The 20,296-nt window shown below is 34.9% G+C and overlaps 1 protein-coding gene across 1 annotated transcript; it reads right to left on the minus strand.

The window, feature by feature from the left end:
* Positions 1-2,603: 2,603 nt before the first annotated feature.
* Positions 2,604-17,850, minus strand: LOC147401982 (glutathione-disulfide reductase). The gene is made up of 17 exons (XM_086443486.1): positions 17,620-17,850; positions 17,207-17,369; positions 16,886-16,950; positions 15,704-15,773; positions 13,302-13,373; positions 12,576-12,779; positions 10,174-10,247; positions 9,996-10,079; positions 8,920-9,007; positions 8,756-8,837; positions 7,228-7,301; positions 6,937-7,044; positions 6,729-6,793; positions 5,077-5,190; positions 3,669-3,768; positions 3,210-3,263; positions 2,604-2,955 (listed from the first exon to the last, which is right to left on the minus strand). Exons 2-17 carry the CDS (start codon positions 17,348-17,350, stop codon positions 2,860-2,862), a joined length of 1,494 nt encoding a protein of 497 aa, XP_086299612.1. The 5' UTR covers positions 17,351-17,369; positions 17,620-17,850; the 3' UTR covers positions 2,604-2,859.
* Positions 17,851-20,296: the final 2,446 nt, after the last annotated feature.

Here is a 20,296-nt window from a genome sequence, read left to right on the forward strand (position 1 = left end):
GTTGTACCATGTCGAGGAATTGCTTTACGGGAAAATTGCTCGACTGATTGTAGTTTCAGACCAAAGTAGAGTTGCCTTTTCGAAGTCCCATTACAACTGCCACACTGATGCCCTTGATATATGTTGGGGGGTGTGGGGGGGACTACAATTTTCCTCTATTGTTTCCCTTTTTAGATTCAAGAATAGTCCTGGACCATAATAATCTAGAAGTGGGAGTGCTTGATTGCAAAATAAAGGGAGATGTCAGACCTTTTGGGAACGTATCTGTCATCTGATCAAAATATAAATTTCTGAATTCATGTAAGATGTATTTGGCTTTGACGGCATCTAAACATTTAAAAGAATCTTCAACTACTAAAGTACTTGCAGTGGCTTAAGTGAGTTCCTTTTATATATATATATATATATATTATAGGATCAGGATCCGTGTGCACACATATCTAACGTATTTTGTCCTATGTGAGTAAAGTTTCGGATTGAGCTGATTTTTGGTGAGGATGATCTCTATGACGAGGAGATATTCCTCACCAAAAATCAGCTCAATCCGAACCTGTTAACCTCGTCAAAAATGATTTACAAAAAATGGATAAGAACCATAGATGCTTTTTCACTCATCTCGAGAAAAAATACACATGGGAAACCCATACACTTTCACATTAGGGTGTGCAATGTGAAGTCCGATCTTGAGATTACTTGCATTACAAATTAAAAAGATGTAAAAATGGGGATGAAATAGGGAAGAACGATGGCACCGTCTAAGATAGCTTGTGTTCTCTTCCCATATATTATGCTAATATGATTTTGGGCACATATCAAGTAGAGCCTTGTTGAATTCTTCATGGAAAAGCTAAAATCATTAATTCCTCTATAACTTGTATCGCAAGGATTAAAAATTGTGGAAATAAACATCCCTCATAACTTAATACCGCACTTTAATTTATGATAACTACCCACAGCCATGTAATCCCCAATGTTCTTTGTTTTGTAAATGATAATTATAGACCAAACTTAATTATGGTTATGTATCCATCCTGGGTTTCCCCCTCTTCTGGATACTGGGGCTCCTCCCTGGAGTTATTGAACCCATATGCATTATCACTGTCACCATAGTAATATTTGTTCATCAAAATCCACCCCTTTTGATGTTCCAAACCCCTCATTGGCTGGTACTCATTACAATATGAATCCTCATTATTCAAGTTGTAAGAGTACTTGCCATTCTCTAGGAACCTGGCGTCACTCATGCCTTGCTTGTTTCTTGTCCTTGGCCCAATTGTTGTTGTAGCCCATGTTGAACTCTTTGTACTCGTAGCTTCCACGAGAGTACTCTTCAGTTGATGTTTTGCCAGGGAGGTTGGCATACATATCATATGCATTATTGGTGGTGGTGGGAGAGTATTGGTTCTCGTCATGACCGTCGAGGCAAAAAGGACTTTATTCATTAGGAATCTCCAATGAAGGCCGACCACGTGAACAACATAAGTAGGGAAAAAAAACACAGTATTTACACATGACTTGGCTGTAAATAGGTTTATTTTTTTGCTATGTTGGTTAAAGTCTTGAGTGTTGATACGAATTACCTGGGTTTAGAAACCCATATGGTGCAAAAAGGTCTTCACTTTTTAAGTCTCTGGAGGGAAGAGCTTAAATTCTATAGGTATAGATGTGTATAGAGAAAGGCTTTGAAGATGTTTAATGATATGATACAAAAGGGTAATCTTCCCATATGGTTTTTCTTTTGTCAAATATTAGTGTCCACTTTGAAGTTTTACTCCTTTAAAAGCAAGTAAAATGCTATCTGTGATGCGGGAAGGATGATCAAGGAAAATGATTTTCTTTGTCCGTCAATAGAGAAACAATATACATTTAAATTTATAATTCATTAAATTTTTTTATAATTTGTATAAACCAAACGAAATCATGTGGTTCAAAAGTACTTTTGCAATAGTTATCATCACTCTCACGTGTTTTTATTATAAAAATTACTGGAACACGGCCATATCTATCTATTGGGCTTGGATGTTACATTAATTACCACTGTTCTTTGACACAGGTTTTTACATATATATGCCTTATTTGCACTGGGACTTTGATCTTCACCCCCAAAATCCTCTAATTTTTTTTTTTGATAAGAATATATTGAAAAAAGAGGGGAAAGATTACAAGAGGCCGAGAAAGCCTCGCAAAGGCTACACAAAAGAAAAGCAAAAGCATCAATGATTACAAACAGAATTCCATCTAAAGACAAAATCATCAAAAGTGATCCCTTGAATTCTAAATTCTGATTGGACCATAGGTACAACAAACCCAAAATCTCCAAGAGTCATTTTCTTACTTGATTGATGAGCTATGGTTGTTGTATCATGGGTTTGTTAGGCAGAAGACGGGTCAGATGATATAACAAGAATACATTAGGTTATAGAAAAGAAAGAATGGAAAAAATGGTGAATTCCATGGGATTCTTGATTGACATCCACATGAATAAAACTCTTTCTACTAAAATGAAATAGTGGATGACATTGCAACTCTTATTAGTCACATGATTGAGGTGTTTGTTTAATCAGGACTGAAAACTAGAAGATCATAAAAATGACGAGAATACATTTCTGCTGACAACATTGTATTTGTAATTGTTTTTAATTAAATCGTATAAATACTACATTAACATCAAACAGTACTAATTTTTGGCTATATTTTATTTTTATGCCAATAATTAAAAATAAAAACTCTTGAACATTGTTATAGGAATTATAGATCATATATGCTATTCTTCCATTTATTTGCATTGGAGGCATGTAAAAACACCACCTGAGCTAAGAGAAATGTCTCCCTTCTGACTTTTGAGTTTTTAATCCCTCTTCAAAGATTTGTCTTTGGTTTACTACCTGCAGGAACACGCCTAGTAACTGAGCGCATTGTTACGAACTCCTCCGCAGCTGAAGGGTGGATGCCAACCTGTATAGATTATTTAAAAAAACCAACTTAGTACTCAAAAACAAAAACAAAAACAAAAAAAATTGGACGCATGTTGACTCAAGGCATGGCCCTAGAAAGAATGGAATGTCAAAATAAAATCCCATATCCAACCCAAATAGTTGAAACTTGGACTAAGGGTCTGTCAATTGATTTACTGAAGCTACTCGTTGGAGAGGAAGTCTTATGTCCAGTAACTTTGCAAAGACAGAAGGTTGAGACGAATTTTTGCTTACCGTGCTGTCGAATTGTGCCTTGGTGGCTCCACACTTGAGTGCAACAGCAATTCCCTGTGAAGAACAACACCCAAATTAATATACCAAAATCAAACAACAGAAAAGAGAGAAGAAAAAGAAAGTGAGAAAAAGGTGAAAATTCATTAATGTCATATTTGGACAAAAAGTGAAATTGTTACTGGAAACTACAATTAGATTTTGTAATGAAATTCAAATTAGTTTTCATCTGTCATTAAAGGATAAGATAATATGGTCACTAGCCACTTATTTCTATAGGGTAACCAACTATTACATGCTTATTGACTGCTTTTGTCGCCAGATTTCTTCCATTAGTGCTCTATCAGTGACCAGGGATTAGATGTTCTCCCAAGTCAAGTTCATCGAGAAACAAAGCCGACAAGAGGGCACAAGATGTGTGAGAACAGATTTTGAAGCCATTACATTTTACAATACACATACCTGCATGATTTCAGCTGCATCTGGGCCACTCATGGATGCCCCAAGAACTTTATCTGTCTCAGCATCAACAACAAGCTTCATCATTGTCTTCTCTTGCCTTCTGAAAGAACAAGAAAATGAACAACATATGAGCGGTTATAAACTTAAAAGCATCACCTCTATATGAGAAGTGAGAAATGCATATCAGAAATTACAATGTCAGTACAACCAGATTGAGACCTAAAAAGGTTGAGAATTAATAAACAGTGTTCTAATCATTATCTTAGGATCTGTTCAATGATAAATGGTACCCTCTAATTTTGAACTTAGTTCTGTTAAGATGCTATCAAATGTAATCACCAAAGCACATGAATAAATCCACACACTAACCCCCCTCAGCAAACATTTAGGCCTAGGAAGGATGAAACCATTTTCAACCTTTGGAGCGAGATAGCTCACCTGTCCTTTGTTAAAGCGAAAGTGAGAAAAACTAAAAGATAGATGAGCAGAACCATGCTTTCAAGTTTTGCTGGGCACAACAAAGCTCACAGCTCTTTTAAGGATAGAATGCAGCTTAAAGAAAAGAATAAAAGATTGGATGCCAAACATAGGGAATATGCCCAACCATCAAGTTTTTGCTAATGCAGGTTTGTCTTTTTAATAGAAAATAAAAGACGAACAAGTTGTTGAAGCATGGAATGTGAAGAATGAATGATGTGATATGTGATATTGTTCGAGACGTGGATCAAGTATTGCCTTATTGAAGTCAAAGTTGACATAACAATATGAACCATCTAAAATAAATACATGTAATTGGAATTAATGTTAGGGATTTCTCAAAGAATTGATTATGAAAGATGGGGAACCCTACATGCATGAGGATATGCAAGTGAATTCATGTATGCTTTGTCTCCCGGATTTGGCACTCAATTCTCTCACACCATTTGGTACTCACTTATGGCACTTGACTCATAGATTAGGTTTAGAATCAGTGACAGCTAATTTGATTAAAATAATGGACTCTTTCATTTTCTTGGTATCACACACATTATTTTGTATTAATTGCGGGAAACTCGGTTTGGATTGCCTGTAAGAAGTACTTTGATGTGGAACATTGAGCACTAAACATCATCAGATTCCCCATGTTGGAATCAATAGAAAGATGAATAGGTCCAAGGAAATATTAATGTGGATTCTTCACATTAAATCTTATCCAAGTACCTGAAGAAGGTAGCTAAGCTGTCCTCTATTCTTTCAGGTAGCTAAGCTGTCCTCTATTCTTTCAGGTTAATGGGAATTTCATAAACGATTTCAAGATCTCCACAATAACTCTATAGTTGACATCCGTACCCGCATTCAATTTTAATTAATGAATCATAAAAAAAGCTTACTTTTCAAATGATTGATGTTTCTAAACTACTAAACTTACCCAGATATAGTGTTCTTCATTGGATTGAAAGTTGATGTGAAAATCAAAATGTCACCCTTTGTCTGTTCAATAGCTTGTTGTTCGCTGAGGCCCACTACAGAAAGGGGTGGTATACTGCCAACAATAAGAGTAAAATTTCAGCACAACTAGTTAAATTTTTTTTTTTGCAATCGTTAGCTCACTTCTTCATTTAAAAGCTTAGCAAAACAAAATGTTAAAAAAATATATTCTGCGGCTATTGTTAGTAAACATAAGAAAGTATTACAAACAAAGGAATATTCATATATACAAACAAATTTTGTGGCTATCTGTACAAAATAAATAAATAAAAGAAAGCTATTAAATTTTGGTTTCCTTGTTTATTTTGGTCAGCCTGGAAATGAAAAAAATTCATGGTAATATTTCGATCAGCATGAAAATAAATACAATTATCATCGAAGTGTTGTGGAAATGCTGCAAATATTAAGAAACTTTTTATTGCAATTGCAGGAAAAGATAAAATAGATAAGAAAACAAACTCATAAATCATCAAACAACAATAAACAACCTATTGGAGTGTGGGATTGATGATCAATAGTATTCCAACATGCTTTGGTGTATTATGTATCTTAGAGCTTGATGGCCAAAAACAACAACATTCAGCACATAAAAGTGAAAACGATAATGTCCCATTAACTACATACACCTCCAATTTAAAACAATTGCTTAAATGAACAAATTATTACATACTACATTAAAGTATTATAACATTTTATTTTTAAATATTTAGGAATAAATTACTAATATGTCCAAGAAATCAGAAAATGGGTGACTGTGTCCGTATATCCAGACAATTGCAACATGGTTTTAGGGCTTGCTATGTCCGTGTCACCTAAATATTGGTGAAGGTAGGGTTTTGATCCCTGGTCTGCGACTTTACCACCTCACCAAGGAGGTAGCTGCTAGATTCTAGACTTTTAGATAAACACCCATGATTTAAAACTTCTTTTTGTTTTGGTATGTGTTAGCTGAGACTTATTGGTATTGCGTGTCACCAGAGTGGAACAATAAAGTTTGTCCCGGTCTGTTTCAATAAGTATCAGCCTCTTTCGATTTTTAATGATATATAAGAGTAATATATTCATAATATATTGCTTTTGATCATGTGCAATGAAGGCAGATTACAGCCCTAATTAGAAGAGAGGAAGTTCAAAAAGGGAGTAAGTTGAGGTAGTTAAAGTGGATATGAACACACTTGAATTAAAAGAAGACATGGCCTCTAGAAAAAATCAAGTGGAAGAAGGATTTGTGCAGCTGACCCCAAATTTTTGGATAAGGCTTTGAGGACGAGGAGGATAAAGGTGTTTTTATTTTACGATCATATTTAGGTAGCATTTAATTGAAAATTTGGAGGGGCAAGAAGAAGAGGTGGGGGGTGGGGGTCATAACACAACCATGAACATGAGGTTCTTCTTCTTCTTTTTTGATTGATAGGTTCTGCCTACATTTCTCCTTACTTCAAATGATTGTACAGATTTTAATGAAAATAAAATGTTCAGTCTGTAAAGAAATGTAATTGGCCTCAGAAATATTTATGTTGTTAACTCTACATGGTTTCTAAATAAAACAGCACACAAAAGAAAGCTCTGCATTAAACAGGGGAACTTTGTTACCAGAACACAGCACAGGGTACATCTTTGTAGTCTGGTTTACTAGGTATCCCGCCAAAAACAGTTTTCTGCAGGCAAGGGAAAAAATATTTTAGATCAATTAGAAATTAAATATTTCCCAATTTGATGGGGAAAAAAACAAATAAATAAGAAAATTTGTGGTGAGCTCAATGTTGGTAAAAAAACAAAAAATTTCAGAGAATTCACATACCGAAAAGCAGGTTCCCTCCATCAAGGCAACTGGAGTAAGATTAATTCGGTTTGTAACATCACCGACAGCCCATATACTGGGGATGTTGGTACGAGAGTACTCGTCTACCTGTAAGCAAATGTTTGTGAGGGTGTCTAAGCATATAAGGAATTTAAAACCCCAGAACATATATTTCTGGTCAACATCAACAAAGAAATCCCACACCATTAAATCTACTTCGACCTTGAGAGAAACAATTTAAGAATTCAGAGCAGATTAAATGAAAAGAAGGAAAAAAAAAAAAAAGGCAACCTTTACAGCTCCAACATTATCAAGCTCAACACCTACAGCTTCCAAGTTCAACCTCTTTGTCCTAGGAATACGACCTGCAACCAGAGAAGGAAGTTGTAACCATAAGAATAACTTCCCAAGCAAGGTATTAAATTTTGGATTTGTTCAATTTCAGTCATCCTGGAAATGGAGCCAGTGAAGAACTTCATATGATTTTCATGAAATGATGGAAATATTGAAATAAGTGATGGAAATTTAGAGGAAAATATCATGAGACTATACAAAATAACAAAACGGGTATGAAAGCACACTCATACGTCATCAAACTATAATAAATAATCACATCACGTGAGGAATGAAGATAAATCGTGTTCCACTACATGTTTGACTAAAGTCTTTGTGTGCCCAACAGCAGAAAACAATAAAATTATACATGAAAATGAGAATGCTCAAGTCAAATTAACTACATACACCTGAATATATAAAATATTTGCTTAAATAAACAAAATATTAAATATATTTGAATAAATAAATAATATATCCAATTGGTTTATGGATGATTGTAGGTGCATACTCACATGCAAGGTTTAAAATCTTGTTCAGAGACAATATGATATATAGATTCCTAACCAACATTAATTCATTTCTATTAATGAATGAATAGTATTTCAATCGAAATATACTGTCTTCCAAAATATTTCTACTGATGTCTTGCATTTTTATACATGAAATTAGATATTTTTTTATTATCAAAATTTACTTCTTCAATGAATATTTCGTGAAATGAAAGGTGATTTACGCTGAAATACATATAAAGAAATTTGGAGTTGAATTTCCTGTTGAGCCCTAAATGGTAAGACACTGAACACTGGTATATCATGGAAATGTGACAAAATTTAATGATAAACATGATTATAGTTACATCAAACTTTTAGAATAAAATGTCATATTGCAAGGAAGATTTAAATCTCGTTTTGAAGCAATATTTTGGTTAGGAGAAGAACTGAAAAAGGGTCTCGACCAAAACATTTGAGACATTTTGAAACATTCCTACAACATTCAATGTTTCGTTCCAGTTTCAGTCAAAACATTCCAAAATGTCACAAAACTTTGAACCATGATTGCAAGAGCCCCAAGGCCTATTTTTGGCAAGTAAAGCTACTAAGAATGTTGAGCAAAAAAGTCCATCAAAGGTCAATCAGAAATTGGAATTGTAGACAATAAGAAGATTGAAGAACCAAAGAACTAATGCTACCAACTAAATATTATTCCCCAAAAATCTGAAACAATAGAGGAAATGGATTTTATTTTTGAAAATAGGTATGTGATATGTAAATTTTTAACAAATTGAAAATTGTTCAAGTTCTGAACAGAAGAGCTCTGATATGCAACCACTACTTTGTGCCTGGACATATGGGAGAACTACTGAATGGCAAATGAATTGTGCAAACAAAGATGGTCAGCAATTAAGCGCTCTAAATATTTCTAACAGTTGTAATAAATGAGAGAGACAGAAATAGCTTATTATGAGAATTAGGATGGAAATTACCAGTGGCGAACAATACAACATCTGCTATCAACTCTTCCCCATGGTCTGTGAGAACTCGTATGCCATCTTCTGTTTTAATCAACTAAATCATGAAGCAATATTAGCAAAGGAAACAAGAAACGGAACTACATGAGTACAGTCATCCCAATGGAGAAAGAATACACCTCTTTCAAACTTGTCCCTGGGTGCAATTTAATTCCCCTGCCTTCTAGATTTCTTGCAACTACCGTCCTCATCTCTTCATCAAAGCCTCTGCAATAAAAGATTCAAAATAAAATAGTATAATCAACACTAATGCATTGTAGACATACAGAGATCATAACCAAGTGATGGTTTTTCACAAAGACCTTTTAGACAAAAAGATAAAATGACGTACAAGATGGAGTCGCATATATAACTGACATACAGGAATTTGGCGATTAAATTCAATTAAGTTTCACATGATTTGTAACACGTGTAACTGTTAACCAAAAATTTCAAAACATAAAATATGTTGCCAGTCAAAAAAATGGTGATATTATACTTTGCAATGGTTAAGATGATCTACGGACAATATTTAGATCAACCCCATGGTCAAAATTACAGCCTCCACTACTTTTCAAAAAAAAAAAAAATTACAGCCTCCACTCTTAGAGGAACCAAGTTTCTTAATATTAGACTACATTTGAGACTGTTCCACCAGAAACAGCCAACTCATAGAAGGAATGCATAGATAAGCATCCTTGTCAGATTTACCCCAAACATTGGCATCCTCCTCATTAGGAGCAAAATGAACCTCATAAAGCCACTTCAGAGGGGAGACACCCTCGATCTCTCATCCAAGAGATTTCTCCTGAAATGAACTTTTCATACACATTTTTTCTTTTTGATAGATAAAGGAACTATTTTATGAATGGGTTTTGTTAACGTGTGCCCTAAAGGCACACATTAAGCTGCAATAAATACACATTGGGATTTGATTTCCATACCAAAACTGCCCTCAAAAAACTTTTTAATCAAAATACCCTCAAATGCTTATTTCCAAGGTGTATTTAATGCAGCTTAATATGTTCTTAGGGCACATGTTAACAAAACCCTTTATGAACAATACAACTAGAAAAAAAAAAACCCAAAACATTCATCCTAATCATGGGAGCATGCAAATAGAAAAACTAAATACACAGTATAAAACAAAATTGTGAAGATCAATCAATCTGGCTTCTAGTCAAGAATGAAAATCTATTAATACAAGAGCTGCAACCTTAAAGGAAGCTCTTTTCTGAAGAAAAGGTCAACGGCAACACCCATTCCACGCCATATTGATGCAAATTCAACAGCAATGTACCTGTATATGAGAGATTTAAAGAATGGTGAAATCACTGAGCACAGATACAGATGCATAATTATCCTTCACAAAAAATGAATTAACGATGACATACCCTCCTCCCAATATCACAGCTCTTTTAGGTAATTCCTCCAAGCTTAATGCCTCATCAGAGGTAATACCCAACTCCTAAAAGTCATCATATAAGAAAGTAAGAAAACAACAATGAAATGAACAGTTGTATAACATAGGGGTGTCAATGGATAGCCGAAATCCGAATTTGAATTCGAAAAATCGGATATTATCCGAAAATTTCGGATATCGGATATCGGATTCGGATATCATTCTAACATTCGAATGAGTTTCGGATACGAATTCGGATATTGCGATATCCGATTCGATAATATCCGCTCCGATAACAATACATATATCATGTATTTATGTTTTACAACAAAACTTTTATATATGTATATATATGTGTTATGTATTCGTTTCATATAACGAAAATTTATTTTTAAAACTTCGTCTTCTCTATCTAACCCACCTTAATGGCTAAAGCCGTAAAAAACTAGACGACACGGCGGGTTTCGATCGAACTTCGACCACTATCTTCTCCGGCCGGCGAGCATCAGGTATGTATTCTCTCTCTCTCTCTCTCTCTCTCTCTCTCTCTCTCTCTCTCTCTCTCTCTCTCTCTCTCCGATCCGATCTGAACCGGTTGGAGTGATTTTTCGGACAAATCTGTGGGTTTCATCGTTTCAACTATGCGAACTCCGACAAGTCTTCCCCGGCCGGCGAGCATGCAGATACATACTCTCTCTCTCTCTCTCTCTCTGATCTGAACTGGTCGGAGTGATTTTCAAACAAATATGTGGGTTTCGTCGGATATTTTATCGAATCGGATATTATCGGATATCCGATATATTTTTCGGATTCGAATTCGAATGTTTGTTAGGGATATCCGATCGGATTCGAATTCGAATTCGGATAGTATTATTTATTTTCGGATTCGAATTCGGATATAGCACTATCCGATCGGATAGTTATCCGTTGACAGCCCTAGTATAACACTAGCCTTAATACAGAGTATAGACCAATTTTTTCAAACGTTGAGACGTGAGGCATGGCATTAAGATCTCCAATTCCTTGAGGCATAAGGCACAAGCCTCGTGCACATGAAATCTTTTAATAAATAATACAAAATATGTAAGTAATTGGAATTTTAAAAAAGAGGAAATGGCACCACGGCAGTACAAAATCAAAATCAAATCACAGTTATAGAAAATGCATCAAAATAGTTTTTTTTTTTTTTTTTTTTTAAATTAAAGCATAAATTTCTGACTTACACATATATAGTAGTATGGTAAACATAGATGTAGATAGAAATAAAAATAACTTAAAAAAAGGAATTACTATTTTACAGCAATGCCTTATACCTTAGCAAAAAAAAAAAAAAATGTACGCCTTTGTCATGCCTCAACTAAGGCATATGCCTTTTTTACACTTTATAAAGTTTTCTTATCAATGCCTCGAGTGTTTGGATGCCTCAATATGTTTTTTGGTGTGCCTCATATTGAGGTGTGCCTTGAGACATATGCCTCAAACACCTTTGAAAACACTATAGAATTTCTCACGCAACAAGCAATAGTTCCAAGCTATGTATCACTTTTAAGAATTTAAGATTGCACCAGGTTCCCAAAAGATGCTACAAATGTAAAAGATGGCCAAATGCTTGCAAAATCAATTCTATAATCCTACTGCAGGAGAGCTTGGAGGTTAAAAGTTTAAAAAAGTACAAAAAAATACTATTTATTATTTGGGAAAGAGAGAGAAGACTCTTTCAGAGATCCTCAGTTCGGGACACTTGCAATACTATTAGGAGCTTTAATAGTGGATTGGGTACTAATTTGGAAAGTTTTCCAGGAGATCAAGCTACCAGAAAATGGAATACAGAGTGGAAGGCTTGTAGGGTGATTAAAGTTAAATATTGATGGTAGTTTTCAGGCACCCTTATCTAGTTGGCATTGGTGGTGTCTCAAGAATGAGCAATGTCAGATAATTAGGATTTTTCCAGGCTTGTTGAAGTGGTAAACCACATGGGAGCAGAGATTAAAGATATTCTTCAAGGTTTTAAAATTTTCAAAAACAATTTTGAAGGGCCTCTAGGAGTTGAAGATGAGTACGTGGCTCGTTAATCACTATTATTATAGAAGTTTAGACTTGAGTGGGATCAAATATATATCCTTTGGGCTTTGGTCATTTTATTCATCATAAATTGATGACAAACATTCCTACGATCACATGGATCAGGAACATCATAAGCCCTTGGTGAAGAAATCATTGAGGTGATCTGTACAAGGGGCAAAGAACTTATAGTGATCCTCTAGCAACACTGTCATGGACAAAGAGATAATCAATCTCGATGTGCTTTATTAGTGCATTGAGAATTAGATTAACACTGAGCCAATTTAGCTCACCGTATAGGATAAACTAAAAGAATATTGGTGCAAAATATACCTGCCCAGGAACATCTGGACGTTGTGCCCTACTTCCAGTTGAGATCAAAATATGCTTTGCAGAAAAGTGTAGTTTAGTGCCATCTAGTTGAGTCAACTCAACTTCATGCGGTCCAACAACCTTCCCCACACCTTCAAACATTTTAACCCCGGCATTCACCAACATCCTCTTGTAAATCCCATTTAATCTGGTTATTTCCTGGGTCTGCAGTGTCAATAGAAAACAAATGTAAATAATTGATGAACACGATTCCAGCTTTGTGCAAACAGCCAGAGAAATTCATCATTGGGCAATTCTCTTATTAAAGAGTGAGCTCAGAAATAGGGAAATAAATAGTAGAGTATAAATTGAAAGAAGATAAGAGAACAAGGTAGAAGAATCTTGGGGTATAAGTTCTACCTATCTCATTAACTTTAGCCAAAAAATTAAAATATGACAAGCACATGTGTAGGCTAAAGGTTATGAGATAAAACCAAGTATGCCCCACATACAGGCCTATGAATCTATCAACAAAGAGGAAATTTTGAGATCAGCTATAGTCTCAGCAAACAATGTTTGGCTGCTTGAATTTATTCTTCCCTGATGAAGCATGATGTTTATTATGACTTTCTTAAATTCATTACTTATCAGAAGACAGGCATTGAGTGTATATAGCCGATTAGAAATTTAAGAGGGGTTTGAATGATAATCATATGCACAAAAAGAAACATATGAATTAATACTAACCTTATTATGCAAGAGCTTTTGCCAGTTGAAGTCAATTTTCTCATTCAGTTCCCAGCCATAATTTTTTGCATCCTGCAAAATAAGAACCCATGACTAAATTAATAGATTGCACACTGTAAAACAAAAATTTGAACCATATAAACTGAATTTATCTTAATTCTGATGCTCTTTTCCAGAAAAGCTTATGTGGAAAAGACAACCAGCTCCAATTACAATAGAAGAGAGTGATGCATATAATACAAGGATACACCATGAAAATAGGACATTGATTCTATCATATAGGTAGGAAACTTGAGTTGGTCATATCTATTGCAGTACTCTTGGGTCTTCAGTAACATCTTTCATCATGTAACTCACACACATCCACAGGAAAGCACGCCATATACCGAGATGTGAGCCATGGAGATGTATAGTGCCTGAATCAGATAACTGGAACCAGCTTTGCCATTTTAAGGGATGAGATCATCATAATGTACTTGTTTACATTCCCCCATACAACTGTCTCTTTTCGAATACCAGAGGTGAAAACAATATGAGTCACTATGAACAATATTTTTCACTTCCCACGTAAAGCTGAAGACACGTAGGGGTTTAAGATCAGATGTCCAAGTAGACATATGGAGATACATGGGAAGTATTGAATTGACTTATCCAATTAAGTTTTTGAACAACAATATTTTGAAGATATGTAGGATAATGAATGAATTGAAGAAAATACTGTAGTACCTATCTATAAAAAGAAAGGAGACATACGAGCTCGGGGCATCAAACTTATGAGTCACTATGAAATTAAGGAGAAGAGTGATGGAGCAAAGATTAAGACAAAAACAAAGATGGCAGATAACCAATTTGATTTTTAGGGAGATCAACCATCGAGGCAATCTTTCTTTCTTTCTTTATTTATTTCTTTTTGGCAAGTAAAAACTTTATCAAATAAACATGGGGGTGTCGAGGAAACCAGCAAGCAAACACGTTACAAGCAAGGCAACAACCAGACCAATACAGGCAGCTACAAATAGACTAAATTACAAACCCAATGCCACGAAAAAATCTCAATATATATATATATATATATATAAATCCCTTGGAATTCTTTAAATCCTTTCCCCCAAAAACACAACAAACCCATGATTGACATGACACAAATGGGGGTAAGTTTAAAGAATGAAGTCGAATCTCCACATGGTTTTTAAGGACTTGTAGATAAAATATTTGACAATGTGCCTAGAAAGTTAATTTAGTGCATAATGGAGAGAATGAGTTCCAAGTAAACATATTGACATAGTTATGGACATGCATAACTAGTGTGGGAGTAAATGGTGAGGAGACAATAGGTTCCCGGTTACAATTGGTTTGCATCAGGGATCAAATTTGAGCCCATATATGTTTGCTAGAGCTATAGAAGAAGTAACTTCCCATATCCAAAGAGCAAGTCCATTAGTGTATGTTATTGGTAATAGAGGAATAATTGATCTCCTTAGTTTTAGCTATTTGTTTGTGTTATTCAAAAGTTTATTAGCTGTAGTTATCAAGCGTAGGAATTAGTCTGTAACAGACTCTAACTTACAGGATCTGTAACAAACTTTCTGGTATTCTACCTATTGTATTTATATACCAATTCTGATCAATAAAAAGCAGATTGAACAAAGCTCATTTTGACCTCTGTTAATTGGCAGATGGCCTGTGTTAGTTGAAGACTGGAAAGGGAGTCAATTTAAAAGTCGAAGTCTAAAGAGATGCTTAAAAGTCCTAGGGCTTTAGAATAAGTAGAATAAAGATATAGCAAGTAAAGTGCAAACTTATTATTCCAAATAGGTGATAAAGTACGAGAAAGTCGAATCACATGGTTTGGTCATGTGCAATAAGGCCAGTGACAGCCCCCGGTTAAAAGAAAGATGCAAGTTGAAAGTTCTAAGAAAACGTAAGGAAGACCAAAAAGCACATGGATTAAGGTAGTGAACAAAAATATGAACACCTTCAATTAACAAAAGACCTGACCCTAACTATAATTGAATGGATGTACATGATTTGTTCAGCTGACCCAAAATTTCTGGGCTTTGATGATAACAAATTATACATTTATGTTCATCGAAGTAAATTTTGATTCAGTCTTCTAATTAGGTACCTAAAGCCAATACATTTTTGGGTTTTAAACCTTCCAAATAAGAATTATTTTTCTACATTACATTTATTTGTTAAAAAAATTTATGAAATAAATAAATAACATCTAGGTTTCGCCAGGGTCATTATTGGACACTTTGGATTTCACTAGGCTATATATGCATCGCAATAAACTAATAAAAGCTAATCCCCAAGAACTTGGTTCCAAATAAAGTGATATGGAAGAATTCTTCACTCCAACAATGTTCAACACAAACTTCTAATGTAGACTAATATCTCACCTCAAATTCACCAGCAAAAGATGCTCCATAGACCAAAATCTTTTTAGGAACACAACCACGAAGAACACACCTACAATAACAAACATCAATAACATCATAACCAAATGGATGTTAATTGCGTCATGAACGATTCAAAGATCATTGAAACAAACGTTACACCCTATCAAAATCACAATAATTAACAACAACCAATTATAAGTCATTTCAATAAAAATCTATAATGAATTTGATGTTTATTACACAGCAACAATTGTATGAACCACTATTTGAAATGAAGGATTTCATCATTCAAACTTACTGAAACATAGCATTAAATTTAAACATATCTGCCAAGCAGGGCAGGCCAAGTCGTAATGAGCCCAATCAGATCTGCCAAGCAGGGCAAGCCAGGTTATACAATAACCGTAAAACTGTTGCGTGCACGCCAATCCCGGAAATCCCAGAGTGAATCTTTGCAAATAAGCATGATCGAACCAGAGGATCCCTATTAGGTAAACAACCCCGCAGAATTAACAGGGATTCCATGATTATAGCCTATAGAGGGGGAAACCCTAGAAAGGGCTAAGGGGGATAAATAGCATAGTAAGCACTATTGGAAGGGATCTGGCTGGGGAGATTGAGGTGGAGCACATTAAGAAGACTTTGGGATTGTTCCTCTACTGAACTAATTTGAGTGTCGGAGTGGTTTTGGCAGGTACCATGCCACCACAGGGAGGGAGGTGCTAGGAACGACTTCGAATCAGTGCGATCAAGTCCATTGTAGCCGTACACCGGATTCCGGCCACACATACTATTATAATGACATGAGGGTGAGTATCGTTGACACAAATCCATATTACTTAATTTTTTAAATTACAAAATGTTTTACAATTAGCCCAAGAAGGAATATACATTGTGATATCCATGACTAGAAAAAACTCCCAGGGTAATATGGGAAAAGAAAACAAAAAAAGGTTTCAACAACATATGTAGATCAAACCCCTCGGAAAGTTTAAGTAAAAATGTTGGTGTCATAATGTCTCCTTTTGCAACTTTAAGATAATGATACTTCCAACTCCAGATGAGATCCAACTCGATAAAAAAATAAAAATAAGTTAATTATAATCCTAATGATGACTCACAATCCATAGCAAACATCAATTGCCAGTAACACATAACAAGATGAGAAAATAAAAAACTTACGTTCCACCAACTCCTCCAACGACGTCTGAGCTAATCGGATGGAACGGAAGCTCACAAATTGCAACCTTGCAAATTTCCATAAGGGTTAGTGCACTATGGAATCTAGTTTTAATCAACATTTAGCCACAACGACACTACAATCATAAAATCTCACTTTATATCAACCACAAACATTTAAATTCTTAAAAATCGTATATGAAAACATACTAAACCAAAACAAACCAGTTGACTCAACCTTTTTTCCAAAAAACCAGCCGAATTTTTCAAGAAACCCACTGAGTTAATTGGATACGACAGAGATTAAGAACCAAGATGTTTTACCTTGGCTCCGAGTCCAGCTGAAGTTCTGGAGGCACGAACGCCACCACTTCCAGCCCCAATAACAAACAGATCATAATCGTACTGTGCCGCCTCTTCTTCAGTAGAATTGTTCACCTCTCCATCGATAAGCATCTTTCTCGACATGATTACAACACGAAGAAAACTGAAACCACATCAAATCATTGAAATGTTTCGTTAACCAACAAAAAAAAAAGGATTTTGAAGTTCATTGCAGTTAAAATTGCCAACAATCATCCATTTTCACAAGAAAACTACAAATTAAAAATAAATAAATACGAACAGGAGTCAAATCTGAGCGGATTTGATTGGAAGTTTATTATTAGACGGAACAATCAATAGAAGCTAATCTAAGAGGGAATCAGATCAAAAGCTTTATGGAACTTGAATCGTACCTTCTTTGGTGTTAAAGTGAAGATCACAGATAAGAATCTCTGTTTGATTTTGTTGCTCTTATGGAGATTTCAACCAAACAAAACTCTTGTTAACGAGACAACCACGACAGAGATCAAATTAGGGTTTTCGTCTTCGCATTTATAAACTATAAACTTTGGTCAAAGTAAAATTGCATTTGCTCTTCTAGTTCTAGCCGAAGTTGTTAATAAGACAACGTTGGCGCGTGGCATCAAACGTACGGCTCAGATGGCAGACGATTTATAAAAGCAATAATAAAGATTTGGTTCTTTATATTATTTTTCCAAAGATTTGGATCTCAACCCACGTTGGAGGTTTTCTATTCGCAATATCTTTTGGATAAGACACGTATCTGTGTTTTGGGTTATTAACATGTGCCGCACACTATACAATGCATTAAATAATGAATACACCTCGAAATTTTAAGATGCATCAAACACACCTCCCTCACCGGTCTCAAGTTCGAATCCCACTAGTTGCTAACATCAAGGACCGTAGGGTTAAAAGTCTTATTCAAAGAAGAGGGAATAGTTGGTGCACGCAAACTAACCCAAATACCCTTCTATAAAAATAAATAAATAAAATACCGAGGTGTATATGATGAATTTTAAGGGTAAATGTTAACAAAGGATAATTATAAAAGCACCTACAAATTAACAAGGACAATCCACACTATAGCAAAATCGGTAGAAGTTTCGAAATGGAGTGATTTTTTATAAGGATAATCTCTATGTCCTCATCATAGAGGTCCTCCTCACCAAAAATCAGCTCATTATGAAGCTTTTAACCCATATATGACAAAACAATTTGGCTATGGTGTGAGTTGCCTTTATTAATTCTTGTGGTGCTTTTATAATTATCCGTTTACAAAACCATCAAAATAATTTTCTTGCGAAAACACCTGCAAATTCTTATTTTTTAAAGTGTATTTACTATTTAATGTGTCTTAACATACGTCTTTAAGGCACAACATAAACAAAACTTCTATCCTAGAGTGATTAAGCTTAAATTTTGTAGTGTTTTTATTTTTTATAGTTTCCCATGCATTTTAGAGATCCCCATAGATGCCACATTTCTATTGGTTCACGTTGGTTGAGGTAGTATTTGCTTTTCATTTTCTTTTATGTTATTTAGTACAAGCACATGCAAATTTATATATATATATAGGGTGAGGTTTCTATGACCCCCATTACGACTCACATTGCGACACACCGTTTGTCTTATATGGGAAAAATGTTTGGAATGGACTGATTTTTTGTGAGAATGATCTCTGTGATGAAGGGATCATCCTTGCAAAAAATCATCCAATTCCAAAACTTTTAACCCCATCAAAATTGATTTACAAAAATTGGACAGTCTAAAATTTTTCAACTTGTAATCATGGGGTTAGAAGTTTCATAATGAGCTGATTTTTGGCAAGGATGACCTCCTCACTATAGAGATCATCCTCACAAAAAACAGCCCATACCAAACATTTTTGCCCATATAAGACAAAACGGTGTGTCGCAATGTGAGTTGTAATGGGGGTCTACAAAACCACCCACACACACACACACACACATATATATATATATATAGGGGACGGTTCAGCAGTCCTAAAAGTTTGCCAAGTTTGGTGCCAAACATTTTTCAAAATATGGGTTAGAAGCTTTGGAATGAGCTGATTTTTTGTGAGGTTGATCTCTATGATGAGGAGATCATCCTCACCAAAATCAGCCTATTCCAAAACTTCTAACCCCATCAAAAGTGATTTACAAAAATTGGGCGGCCCACGATTCTTCAACTTGTAAACTAGGGTTAGAAGTTTCAAAATGAGCTGATTTTTTGTGAGGATGATCTATTCAGTGAAGAGATCATCCTCACAAAAAATCAGCTCATTTTGAAACTTCTAACCCCATCAAAAGTGATTTACAAAAAATGTTTGGCACCAAACTTGGCAAACTTTAGGGCTATTGAACCGCTCGCATATATATATATATATATATGGGTCAGGTTCAAACGACAATCATTTCAACACACATATAGACAATGTGTTTTGTCTTATATGGGCAAAAATGTTTGGAATGGGCTGATTTTTTGTGAGGATGATCTCTGTGGTGAGGAGATCATCCTTGCCAAAAATCAGCTCATTATGAAACTTCTAGACTGTCCAATTTTTGTTGAAAAATTTTAGACCGTCCAACTTTTGTAAATCAATTTTGATGGGGTTAGAAGTTTTGGAATGGGATGATTTTTTGCCAGGATGATCCCCTCATCACAGAGATCATCCTCACTAAAAATCAGCCCATTCCAAACATTTTTGCCCATATAAGACAAACACGTTGTCTATATGTGTGTCGCAGAACCCGACCCTATATATATATATATATATATATATATATATATATATAGAGAGAGAGAGAGAGAGAGAGAGAGAGAGAGAGAACTTTCTGAATTGCTATCAAAAAATAAAAAGAAATTATCTTGCTCTTTCAATTACATAGCTTTCTTATTTAAAGGATTTTGTAGGCAAATTTTATTTAGCAATTTTCATGGACCCTCCTTAGCAATACCTCAATTTTACTTATTTGTTTTTTGGATTTCAATGTGTCGTGTATCCTTTTCTTTTATTATTATTATTATATTTTAATTGTGTTTTTACTTACTTTGGTGGGACTC

The sequence above is a fragment of the Akebia trifoliata genome, chromosome 5, assembly GCF_017979445.1.
Source record: "Akebia trifoliata isolate Shusen 1 chromosome 5, ASM1797944v1, whole genome shotgun sequence".
NCBI lineage: Eukaryota > Viridiplantae > Streptophyta > Magnoliopsida > Ranunculales > Lardizabalaceae > Akebia > Akebia trifoliata.